This window comes from Aulostomus chinensis, chromosome 2 (genome assembly GCF_037954235.1).
Source record: "Aulostomus chinensis isolate RoL2024-O1b breed Wild chromosome 2, RoL_Achi_v1.0, whole genome shotgun sequence".
Lineage (NCBI taxonomy): Eukaryota > Metazoa > Chordata > Actinopteri > Syngnathiformes > Aulostomidae > Aulostomus > Aulostomus chinensis.
Genome location: NC_141321.1, coordinates 6,351,765 through 6,364,624, shown reverse-complemented (window position 1 = coordinate 6,364,624; position 12,860 = coordinate 6,351,765). Strand labels below are relative to the sequence as shown.

The window sequence follows — 12,860 nt, the reverse complement described above, 5'->3', positions numbered from 1 at the left end:
ATATACTAGTACAGGTAAAAAAGTATGTTGTGTTAAATCTACTCCTACACGTAGAATATATCCAAAAAGCTACAGGTCGGGACTAAGACTCCCAGTGCTGCGTGAGGTCATTGATGGGCTGACCTTTGACCTCTGGGGGCTGTGATTCTCCTCTGATTTGACTGAGACTCTGCGCTTCCTTCCTCAGGTGCAGAGCCAGAGTGTGATGCTGCAGCTGGAGTTTGGTGACACCGTCTGGCTCCGTCTCCATGGTGACCCTCGCTATGCCCTCTACAGTAACACAGGACACTACACCACCTTCAACGGTTACCTCATCTACCCTGACACCTACGACTACCAGGCACACCAACACCACCCTGCCTACGACTCCCAGCAGCCCCAGCAGGAAAACATGTGGAATGGTAACCAGGCCACTGAGCAGGAGGAGCTGCCACGTAAGGAGGAGATCAACGAAGAGCAAGAGGAGGATGATGACGACCAGCGATCCGCCTTTTCAGTGGGACGCACCCAGAGTATTGTGGGAGTAAACCAAGCAGGCATGCCCCAGCACCGGCCGGTCAGCTTCGACACAGCTTTCGTTAACATCGGAGAGGACTTCAATGTGACCGAGGGCGTGTTCACCTGCCGTATTCCCGGGGCCTACTACTTCTCCTTCAATGTGGGCAAGCTGCCTCAGAAGACACTGTCCGTGAAACTGATGAAGAACCGTCTGGAGGTGCAGGCGATGATCTACGACGACAGCCAGGGCGAGAAAGCTCTGCAGAGCCAGAGCTTGATGATGTCGCTGAAGCCAGGAGACACCGTCTGGCTCTACTCCCACCAGAGGGATGGCTTTGGCGCCTACAGCAACCACGCAAAATACATCACCTTCACAGGATTCCTGGTCTACCCAGACTTCCCCACCACTCCCCTAACCACCACCAGCCACTCATTCACGGACAAGAAGCCCTAGCCGCACACACACTGATCACTGTGGACTGAAATCATGAGAGGTGGAGAAGTCTGAGTCCGCAACAGCCATTGATGGCCGAGTGGTAAATACGGGTATGAATGGTGCCATCTGATCTCCTCCTCACATGAATTCCTTCACAGTGTCGCAGGACTTTGAACTGAGAGCGGAGCTTCGACGGGGCTTGTCCATCTCCAGCTAAAGGGTTACCAGGATTTGACTCCATCTCTCATTCCAATGCTGAACCTGGAGAGGCAGTTATGGGACCACTAATGAATCCTTCTGACTCTCTGCTGAAAACTTATTACTCGCTCTCCTCTGTGTCAGTTGAACTCCCGTTCAAGTTAGCATGGCCCCTGCAACGCACCAGGACTTCACCCTCATGATTCTATGTCGTGGACATTTGTGGCATCGTCTCTGTAGCTGTGTCCACCATTAGTGAGTTCTAAGTGATTGTTCTGTAGGTCTGCAGGGTCACACGTGTTCTCTGCTGTTGCTCTGAGGGAAGAACCTGAATCTCTGCTCATCTCAGTGGCCGAGAAGTAAATAGGTTGTACATCAAGTCAGAAAATGGTTGAGTAAAGTAACAAGCGGAACATAACAAAATTAACAGAGTAAAGGTAGCTTTTTACCCACAAGTATACTAGTACAGGTAAAAAAGTTCTAGATCTAGAGAAATTTGTCCGTTTTTACATTTTTGTTATTAATGTTCAAAAAAGCATCACTAATGGATATTGGTTAAATGTGAACCGAACCCAACCCCCACAGATGGATAGATTTGGTTTTAAAGTACCTGAACGTGCAGAGGTAACCACAGAAACGTCCTTCTTGAGGAGCTTTTGTTGCGCTGTTCCGGCTTGCATGTAACTTTTATATCTTTACAGACGTGTGAAAAATCTACGCGTCCTTTGTCAAACTGAGTCTCCTTCCTTGATTGACGTGTTTCCTTCCCTCTGGTGCAGTGTCATCAGACAACACCGGGACCAAACGGACTCAGTTCTGGACGTGTAAACCCAGCCGCACTCCCTGTTGACCACAGGTCCCCTCTGAGCCCGCAGCCATGGAGCCCATAATTTGATTCTTGATTCTAGAAGCGTTTCATTCATTTCGTACGATGGCCTCCACCAAGGGGAGACTTGATTTGCTGCTCCCAGGCCACACTGATATGCATGTCTGTTTCATTTCACGCTGCCAGGAGGAAGATGATACTGTTCAGATTGTGATGAACCTTGACGTGATGAAATTACCGTCTCAGCAGGGGAGGCACCATGGGAAGAGACGCCTCATCGAACATTTGCATTTTTTATTACTGTGAACAGGAAGTGAACGCGTGTATGAGACACGGAGCTGTGGCATGATCCAGCGCAGGCCAGCTCACCTCTGAATGACTGCCATAAAACAAGGGAGACAGCGACCCGGTTTAAAAATTCAGAACATAAGATTCTCCTGTCAGTTCAGCGCTGCTTTCAAAACAGAAACGCAGGAAGAGAGAATGTCCCAGTGTAGCTGAGCAGTGTCACCACCTGAGCTGGAAGCTTTACCAAAAGGTCTGACTGGCTTGTACTTCATCTGCTGATAGGGTGAGGAGCCTTCAACTCAACTGGAAAAAGTACTTCAGATAAGCAGTGAAAGATGGATGGATGAATGATGGAAGGATGAATGATGGAAGGATGATGGATGGATGAATGATGGAAGGATGAATGATGGAAGGATGATGGATGGATGAATGATGGAAGGATGATGGATGTATGTATGTATGATGGAAGGATGAATGATGGAAGAATGATGGCTGATGGGTGGATGGATGATGATGGATGATGGATGGATGGATGGATGATGATGGATGGATGATGGGTGGATGATGATGCTGATGTATGATGATGGATGGATGGATGATGATGGATGGATGGATGGATAGGTGGATGATGATGATGGATGGATGGATGATGATGGATGGATGATGATGGATGATGGGTGGATGATGATGATGATGGATGGATGGATGATGATGGATGGATGATGATGGATGATGGGTGGATGATGATGATGATGGATGGATGGATGATGATGGATGGATGGATGATGATGGATGGATGGGTGGGTGATGATGGATGGATGGATGGATGATGATGGATGGATGCTAATGGATGGATGGATGAATGGAGGATGGATGATGGGTGGATGATGATGGATGGATGGATGGATGGATGATGATGATGGATGGATGGATGATGATGGATGGATGGATGATGATGATGGATGGATGGATGGATGATGATGATGGATGGATGCTAATGGATGGATGGATGAATGGAGGATGGATGATGGGTGGATGATGATGGATGGATGGATGGATGGATGATGATGGATGGATGATGATGATGGATGGATGGATGATGATGATGATGATGATGATGGATGGATGGTGATGATGGATGGATGATGATAGATGGATGGATGGATGGATGATGATGATGGATGATGGATGGATGGATGGATGGTGATGATGGATGGATGATGATGGATGGATGGATGGATGATGATGATGGATGATGATGATGAATGGATGGATGGATGGATGATGATGGATGGATGGATGGATGGATGATGGATGGATGATGATGGATGGATGATGATGATGGATGGATGGATGGATGATGATGGATGGATGGATGGATGGTGATGATGGATGGATGATGATGGATGGATGATGATGATGGATGGATGGATGGATGATGATGATGGATGGATGGATGGTGATGATGGATGGATGGATGGATGATGATGATGGATGGATGGATGGTGATGATGGATGGATGATGATGGATGGATGGATGGATGATGATGATGGATGGATGGATGGATGGATGGATGGATGATGGATGGATGATGATGATGGATGGATGATGGATGGATGATGGATGAATGGATGATGGATGGATGATGGATGGACGATGATGATGGATGGATGATGGATGGATGATGATGATGGATGGATGGATGTTGATGATGGATGGATGGATGGTGATGATGATGGATGGATGGATGGTGATGATGGATGGATGGATGATGATGATGATGATGATGGATGGATGGTGATTGGTGATGATGGATGGATGATGATAGATGGATGGATGATGGATGGATGGATGGTGATGATGGATGGATGATGATGATGGATGGATGGATGGATGATGATGATGGATGGATGGATGGTGATGATGGATGGATGATGATGATGATGGATAGATGGATGATGATGATGATGATGGATGGATGGTGATGATGGATGGATGATGATGATGGATGGATGGATGGTGATGATGGATGGATGATGATGATGGATGGATGGATGATGATGATGGATGGATGATGATGATGGATGGATGGATGGATGATGATGATGATGATGGATGATGATGATGATGATGATGATGGATGGATGGTGATGATGGATGGATGATGATGATGATGATGATGATGGATGGATGGTGATGATGGATGGATGATGATGATGGATGGATGGATGGTGATGATGGATGGATGATGATGATGGATGGATGGATGGATGATGATGATGGATGGATGATGATGATGGATGGATGGATGATGATGATGGATGGATGGATGATGATGGATGGATGGATGATGATGATGATGGATGGATGGATGATGGATGGATGGATGATGATGATGATGGATGGATGGATGATGATGATGATGGATGGATGATGGATGGATGGATGATGGATGGATGGACAGCTTCATCTTTCTTTCAACACTGAACCCTCCAAGCTCCAGCAAACATCAACAACAATGCGTTTATTACCACCATTAAAGTTTCAAGAGTGCGAATGAGTTCATTTTAGGTCATTTTTCTGGTTCCCATGTCAGTCGCCAAACACCCGTTAACCATCAGTAGTAAACAATGTTAATAACATGTTAATTAACACACCTGCCTCATGCTTGGTTACTGGTTGATGTGATCAATGGACAGGAAATGGTTTAGACACTGTTCAGAATGAATGTGGGGGCTGCTCATGTCACATGGCCACGCCTCCGTCTCCACTCCCCAGGTACAGAATAACACTGGACATGCAGCTGTGTACTCAGCTTACTTTGAGTGTATGTGAAAGTAAAACTTCATGAATTTGAAATGGGCCGATTTCGTCCTACAAGTCATTGCAAGTTCACCTCCAAGTATACTACAAACACTGGTACTAATATGCTTGGTGCAAGTACTCATGAGGATGTATTTCACTTCAAGGACAATTCAAGTGCTTTTTTTCCTGTTCTTCAGTGTTTGGGTCAAAGTTGTTGTTACAGAGCAGAATGACTGGAACCATTTGATTGTTGACCAGTGAGACCTCTGATGGCCCTTCAGCTGCTACCCACAACTGGAAGAATTGAGGTCATTTTATTTGGACCCCAAAACATAAGACATAGGAGCCAAAAAGCAGAATGACCCTTTCATGAAATGAGAGACTCTGAGTACATGAAGTAAGTCGTTTCACGTTTAAATAGAACGCGCAGTTTCAGGTGACGTGTCGGATTGCCGTCATCGTGGATGTCGATTTTTCAGTAGAAGCCAACAAAAAATTGCAACACAAACAATTTCAGGTTTTCTCAACATCCAGAGAGGCACAAGATATCAGAGGTGGTCGAAGTACTGAGGCACTTCAGTGCAAGTTCTCATCCTGGACAAAAGAAAACTGACTTTGAAATGACAGCAGACGCCAAGGGGACATTTCTGAAGACGGTGATGTGACGGTTATCACGTAATTCAAACTTCTGCTGTCACACAGACAGAGGAGCACTGCGAGCGATGTTGTGGAGTACAAAATACAGCAATACCTTAGTTTTAAATGTAGTAAGACCAAAGTAGAAAGTACCAACACTTTTAAGTAATCCAACATTAAAGCTAACACTCACAAACACAGTTATTAGAGTATTGGTACTTGAGTACTGTCTGAGTACTGATTTAGCAGGATTTAGGTTTCGGTTTATTCTAGGATATAAGAAGAGACAAAAGTAACTGAATCCTCTTCATGTAAACGGCTTTTCTTTTCCTTTTGTGCCAACATTTGCATTTTCTCATCTTTTCAGCTGTTAAAAATCCTTCTTATAACAAAAATCCCTCTCATCTCTTTTGAGGTCATGAACGGTGAGGAATAACTCTGTCTGCAAACGACACGCTGCTGTTACATTTTCCACAACGCACCCCAGATAAATCTCCATTTCCCTCGGCCTCACGGTGATGTCATCACTGAGAAACTAACGTGGCGCGGCGCATCTAATTTCACGTGTTCAGTCCAAACTTTGGCACTTTTCTGTCTCCCTGGAAAAGTCCTGATCAATCCGTGAAAGTTTTACATACTGAAACATTGTGCAGCATCCAGTGCAGCTCATGGTGTGTGAAGTAGCCCATCTCCCAGAAGCATGTGTGTGATGCATGCAAATACCTGAACATGCAATGAGTTCAAAGATCCTCTTGAGTGACAGGCCCAGTCCCGCGACTGAGCTACGTGATCTGTACAGTAAACGTGTTTCTGCTCTGAGCTTCTTTCTTTGTGTTGGCTGATGGAAGGTGATCCTTGTACTCCTGAAACCATGTGCACGTGGATGAAGAAGGGAGTGAATGTCATTTATTTAGATGTAAAATAGCATTTTAAGCTCCAAAAGCCCAACAAGAACCTGTCTTGTTTGGCCTGGAGAAAAAGAGGTTTTGACCCACGGGGCCCTATTTTGATCACGGTGCAGGACGGCGCTCGGCCGAGCGGCATCGCTAGTTTCAAGCCAAATGATGTTTTTCATGCCAAGCACCCTTTAACCAACAAATTTACAGCAATGAACAAATTTGGAACAAATTCAAAGCTACTGAGGCTGGTCTGGTGCCTCCATGTTGGCTCCGTGGACCCAGAAGAGGCTGGTCTCTGATCAGTGGAGTCAAGAGGGACGAGATGTTTAAAGAAAACATTGTCATGAAAAATCAGGTGTCCAGCGACGTGGTTGGTGCCCCGACTACTGGCCCTCTAAATACCAGAGTGAAGCTGAACACGCCCCCAACGTACGACTCACAAGTAGCGCCAACCACCAGCGGCCGGCGCCATCGATCAGCTAAATAGGGCCCCTGTTGAGTTTACGTAGTCTAGCTCATGGTTTCAAATGTTTGAGTATTTCCTACATGTACATTGAATGCTACAATGACATCGTTTGACAAAATAAAAAACAAGAAATGCGCAGTTTGGGCTGTCGTTTGATCAAGTCATTCAACTGTTCAGAGCTGCATCGGGTTTAAATGCAACAGCGCCATCTCCTGGCTGCTTCCTCTCTTTCCTTTTCTTTTCCAACACAGGTTTGCAGAGCAGCAATCCAGTTTAATTTCCTTTAAAATTAGACTAAATTAAAAGATGCTCATCTTCTTGTTCCTTCAGTTGGACGTTTGTGCAGTGTACAGGAGCAAAAATCTCTCAATGGTCAAATTCAGTTTCAGCTAAAGGCATGCAGCCGCCATCAGGATCTGTGACATCACAACTTGTTAATCACGGCTGAGTTAACTCGTAGCCTCGAGTCCACGCAAGCACAAGATGAGAGGATGAAGTCTGTGAGCAAAAAGTCGCATCCACCAACTTTTGAATTAAAATACATCTGCATGTTAAGAGATGCAGGATTTTTTTCAATGAGGGAAAACAGGTAGAAGTAATTTTACGGATTTTAACGAGACAATTACTTTTGTTCATCTTAAAAGACGTCTGGAGGGGATCTTTAAAAATACTCCCAACCCACTTCCTCACCAGGCCTCTTCCTCTTTTGATGGGCTCTTACAGGGAAGCTGGTTTTTTGCTTAAATTGCACTTCTGGTTGCTTCTCGTGAGTTTACACCGGTTTTGTCTCTGCGTTCCTCACTGTTTTGAAGGAGATGAGGAAATTTTCCAGGTCAGTTTCCTCTGCAGGGTTAGCAGAATCAACCACGATGGTACCGCGGGCCCGTTTAAATACGGTCCAGATGAAGCAAGGCTGCTGAGTTCTGACCAAGAAACTTTCTTGCTCTGTACACCCGTCTTCAAGGGCTTTCAAGATTTACTTGAGAATTGTAGTGAAAACGGTCGGCGGACAGAGACTTCAGTCTGGCTGCGTCTCGTGCCTCCGATGGGATCTCTGAGTTCTAGTTAGCAGCAGGGCTCCACCACCAAATTAAATCGAACAGATGATTCGGTAAAAAGGAAAAAAACATAGAATTTCCACATTTTGGCAAATGTGCTGATAAAAGCTTTTCACGGTGTCCCTGCAGGACCAGAGGACCACAGGGACGGAGGAGTCGCGGCTCCCTGGCTGCCCTCAAAATCAGACCGACTGTTACATCGGATAACTTCAGAAAATAAAGGGTGGTGGGCAAATGTGAAGAGGACCCTGACAGAGCGAGCCGCATCCCGTTTCAGGAATGAACCCACACGTAGGCTTGGAGAGCCGAGAACCAGACGCTCAACCAGACCGACTGCCTCCAGGTTTGAGGCCTCAATCCTGCACCGCCTTCTTCCCTGATGTTGTCCACATCTGTAGGGGTGCAGTTTTGAAGGGATGGCAAAGTGGATGTGGTTCTGCCATTGTTTATTTTACCATAATTCAATCAAACCAGGCCAGAACCAGTTCTCCAGAACCTGTTGTCCAGAACCAGTTTCCCTCTTCTGCTGTTCCCACTGCAGTCATGTTTAAAGCACCAGACGACCTCCGCGGTCTCCTCCACACTTGCGGGCCATCGCCGCCCTAAGACGCATCAAAAGCTTCATGATTCCCGAGTGTGGTATTTACTGACGTTCTTTACGCTGTAGCAGTTCAAATGGGTTCTGCTAGTGGGAACCAGACACTGTGCATCATTCCGCAAGTACAGAGGTCAGCTAGGTTCTGACCCTGCCCCTGCAACCCTGTGAGAGCTTTGCTGGCTTCATCAGAGCACACATGCAGGTCCACAAAGGAGAGGGGTTCCACATCTTGCTTTTAAGAACCAAACGGACCTGAAGAGCCCTGAACCTGGTTCCATCTCACCCTTAAGGATGAAGGGACACAAGACAAATGTCATGTTTTGGTTTTGTTAGTGAATCACATGGAGGTGGAACAAACAGTGGCAGGGCTGCTCCAAAATGACTCACCAGAAAAATCACTTCCAGACTCTTTTATTGGTATTTACATAAATATCTGAGGAAGGCTTGACAGTCCGCCAGACAGGACAGGGTGACGGTGCTGAGTGACGTCTCAGCAGAAGAACGGGCTCACTTCTTCTCAGGGGCCTGGTCCCCGGCCTCCAGTTTAGGGGCGGCCTCCTTGGGCTCTCGGTAGGCGGGGAACACCTCCCAGGGTGTGTTGAGGTCAAACTTCCTGAACTCCTGCGTCAGCTCCACGGGCTCCGCAACCACACGCTTCACCTCATCATCATACCGCACCTGCAGAGGGGTTCAAACCTCTGTCAGCACTTCTAATTTAACTGAAACAGGACGTTTCTGATCACCAGACGGTGACTCTACCTCCTGAGCTAAATGCCAATCTGAAGAGAACGTCCACCAGCAGCAGCCGCCACCTTTGTAACCAGTGAAATGATGAGGTTGTTTAATATCACTGGAAAGACCCCACCAGGAGCACTGGCACCCTGATAACCCTTAGTTCACATCTGGTCTCATCACTTCAATAACGGGACACACGGTCTCACTCAGCGGGCCCGTTTTTCTTCTTGCCGTTGCATTAAAAGAGGCTTTGAGAATGTTTTTAAAACAGAACTGGAGTTCAGGCTTGTGGTGGCGAGACAACTTTAGCTGCTGGTGGGACTCACCTCCACGTATCCTGAGAGAGGGAAGTCCTTCCTGAAGGGATGACCCTCGAAGCCATAGTCAGTCAGAATGCGTCTCAGGTCTGGATGATTGGCAAAGAACACACCAAACATATCCCAAACCTGCAGAATACACACACACACAAACACACGCACGCACGCACGCACACACACACACACACAGCGTCGCTACCACTGTCCCTGCGTGTCATCAGCTGTGGTGAACGCTCAGATCTGTCGTGCAGGTGGGGACTCACCTCCCTCTCATACCAGTTGGCAGCCTTGTGGACAGAAAAAGCAGAGTCCACTGGCGTCAGCTCGTCTGTGTACGTCTTGACACGAATGCGGGAGTTGTAGCGCAGCGACAGCAGGTTGTAAACGATCTACAAACCAACACACGCATTATCAGTAGAGAACACACAGGTGCGTGTTTACGTGCGTTTCTCTGCAGACGCCGTTTTAATGCATTTGTTCCTCATCTTTGATGGGAGAATCAGAGGAAATACAGGTTTCCTCATCATCACTGCTCATGGCTCAGTTTCATCATCGTAGCGCTCCAGAGTGCCTCTCCTGCACGTGCACTCTCACACAGGCCCGTTCTGCCGCCAAAAATTCAGAGCTGTACCTCAAAGCGGTTCTGGCGTGTGGGGATGTCGACAGCCGTCAGGTCAATCATGTTCCTGAACTGAGCATTAGTGTGGTCCCTCAGGAATGTCAGCACAGGTATCACCCCATCAGGATGGATCATCACCTCCAGCTCATTGTAACAAGTCACCTACACACACACACACACACACACACACACACACACACACACACACACACACACACACACTCAGAACAGCTCCATGTATCTGACAACTGCAACACAACAGTCAGTTCTCAGGAGCTCAATCTGCTGCTGCCGTCTCTCCGTCATGCTGCTTTCTCACAGATTTGTTCCTCAACAATCCTGATACCCAGAGACTTCCATGCATGTTGTTGAAAGAGTGACGATGACGTCAGGCGCTGATTGAAGGGTTGTCAGTGTCATGCCAGTCAATTCTAAAGCTGTGAATTTATCAGTGGAGCAGGGTTGGAATCTCAGACTCTGGTGCTCCTCCCAGAACTGACCTGGACCTGCTGGATGTATTTGGGCATCATCTCTGCCACATACTCGCCAAATGCCACCAGCTGGTTGTGGGAGACAGCATCTTTGGGCCGAACGGTGGCTGCAGAAAACAAGTAGGAGATCTTGGTATGAGAGGACGTAAGTAAAAGAGCGTCTGCCAAACCTCTAATGAGCACCAGTCGATTTTGCAATATTTGGAGATTTTTTGAATTGCAGTAACAGAGAAGGGGCGGGTCTTCAAGCTCAGTCTGAGCTGATCTCGTACCTCAGCACCACCGGGCATCATAGAGCTTCAGCCACTGACTTCACTCTTATCGTTTGTAAATTATTAGCTGATGTAAAATACAGTCACACCAGATTTTTTCTTTATTCCCTTATTTCTGCATCGGCATTAGCCGAACTACAAGTCCTGTGTTTTTCTATTCTATGTTACACCTGGCGACTATCTCAGCTGTCCAGGTGTATTTTATTCAAACCATTTTACTACTGAGAACATTGAATCAGTGACTATGAGTGGCTGTGAAAGCTTTATATCATTATGAGTACCGGACCAACACGCAGACCACAGACCTTCCCAGTCCACCTCTGAGGAGGACGCTTGCGTACGGGTCACGTGTTCTGTCCAACCTGGTTAGATGTGAAAGCCTCTGCACCAGCACGGGAAACGGGCTGATGCAGAAGGCGATGTCGTCCTGACCAGTTGAGTACTCACGGCTGGTGTCAGTGGCGGAGCTCTGCAGCCTGGCCTGCTGCTGCCGCTGGAAGACACACGGAGTCCTCGCAACTGGAGAAAGAGAAGGTCGAGAATCACAACAGTCTCCAGACAGCTCCACTGTCCGTGCTTGACTGACTGTCAGAGGAACATGTACCGGTAGTACCGGTAGTACAGCGGTGGTGAGTAGATGCTCTTCTTACGAGTATGACGGTGCTCAGTGTGTACTAAAGACGTGCTGTCGTGTCGAAGGCTGTAGCTGATGATGTTGGACTGAGGAGCAACATCTTGTCCTCCTTGAACGTCAACATAAGTATAAACCAGGTCCTTTCTGTAGCGTCTCAAATGACCCGGTGCGTCACACACACGCCACAAAAACAAAGCTTGCCCTGCTGCCTTCCATCCATCTCTGGAGAGGCTAACGCAGCTAGCAGTAGCGAGCCCGAAGGTCAAACCTCAGACCGGTAAAATGGCCCTATGGCGTTTCCAGGAGCGTATAAAGTGTCGCTTTATTAAACGAGTCACCGCAGCCAACTGACTATACACAAACAAACGAGTTTCCGGTCAACTTACTGTTAAAACTTCGTCCGAAACCTCCGCGGACAAAGCGGACCAACGACGCCGCCATAATTGCTTTGTGGTCGTGCTTCTTCGGCCAGAAAAATGGCAGTCAGCGCTCTGGAGCCCCCTGACGGGCGGGAGGGGAAGTGGAGACTGTTGCAGAAGGAAACGGAGTCATAGTAGTAGAGAGTAAAACTCTGCTAAGATGATGAAATATAAACTTAAAAAATATTTGAACTTAAGATAGAACAAAAAAAATCCAATTATCCATTTAAAAGCTATTATATTCATAATGTAGTCAAGCCAGAGTCAGATTAAATATTAAGAAAACATTATTAAAAAGACAAAAAAATGATGGTAAGGTGAATAAAAAGGCAATAGAATTTTACAACATAAATACATTAAATCAAGTAATACAAGTGTAGTAGGGACCGTGAGCCACGTGACATATGGATGCCTTGGGATCTGATCTCAGTTTTGCCAGAAGAGCCTCTGTGGTGGCCCTGGACTGATCTGGACGCGTCCCTCGTCCCTGGACTGATCTGGACGCATCCATGAAGCTTTCAGACTGTTGCCAATCAACCGCCACCTTTTCACTTTTGTATGTCCTTATTACACTTCGATGGTTGAAGCTACCACTTCAGATTCCCTGACTTTTTTTTTTTTATCATTTTGACATTTTGACAGCTGCCGTGCTCATTCCAAAATG

At 46.8% G+C, this 12,860-nt stretch overlaps 2 protein-coding genes across 2 annotated transcripts in view; one reads left to right on the top strand and one right to left on the bottom strand.

Moving 5' to 3' along the window:
• The window catches only part of c1qtnf4 (C1q and TNF related 4), a 31,250-nt gene extending 24,064 nt beyond the window's left edge, over positions 1-7,186 (top strand). Inside the window, exon 3 of the mRNA XM_086224800.1 lies at positions 188-7,186. Within this exon, the coding sequence (XP_086080926.1) occupies positions 188-952 (765 nt within the window). The 3' untranslated portion in view covers positions 953-7,186. The remainder of the gene's footprint in view (positions 1-187) is intronic.
• A 1,910-nt stretch (positions 7,187-9,096) lies between these two features.
• ndufs3 (NADH:ubiquinone oxidoreductase core subunit S3) lies at positions 9,097-12,294 on the bottom strand. Its single transcript, XM_086193355.1, has 7 exons — positions 12,164-12,294; positions 11,591-11,662; positions 10,881-10,978; positions 10,393-10,542; positions 10,025-10,150; positions 9,771-9,890; positions 9,097-9,387 (listed from the first exon to the last, which is right to left on the bottom strand). Exons 1-7 carry the CDS (start codon positions 12,216-12,218, stop codon positions 9,217-9,219), a joined length of 792 nt encoding a protein of 263 aa, XP_086049481.1. The 5' UTR covers positions 12,219-12,294; the 3' UTR covers positions 9,097-9,216.
• Between the last annotated feature and the right edge of the window lie 566 nt (positions 12,295-12,860).

Excerpts from the sequence above, each read along its gene's own strand:
- ndufs3 (XM_086193355.1), bottom strand. The coding sequence starts at position 12,218 with ATGGCGGCGTCGTTGGTCCGCTTTGTCCGCGGAGGTTTCGGACGAAGT. Across the intron at positions 10,979-11,590 it reads CTCCGCCACTGACACCAGCC|CCACCGTTCGGCCCAAAGAT; the intron begins GTGAGTACTCAA and ends TGTTTTCTGCAG. Across the intron at positions 10,151-10,392 it reads CACGCCAGAACCGCTTTGAG|ATCGTTTACAACCTGCTGTC; the intron begins GTACAGCTCTGA and ends GTTGGTTTGTAG.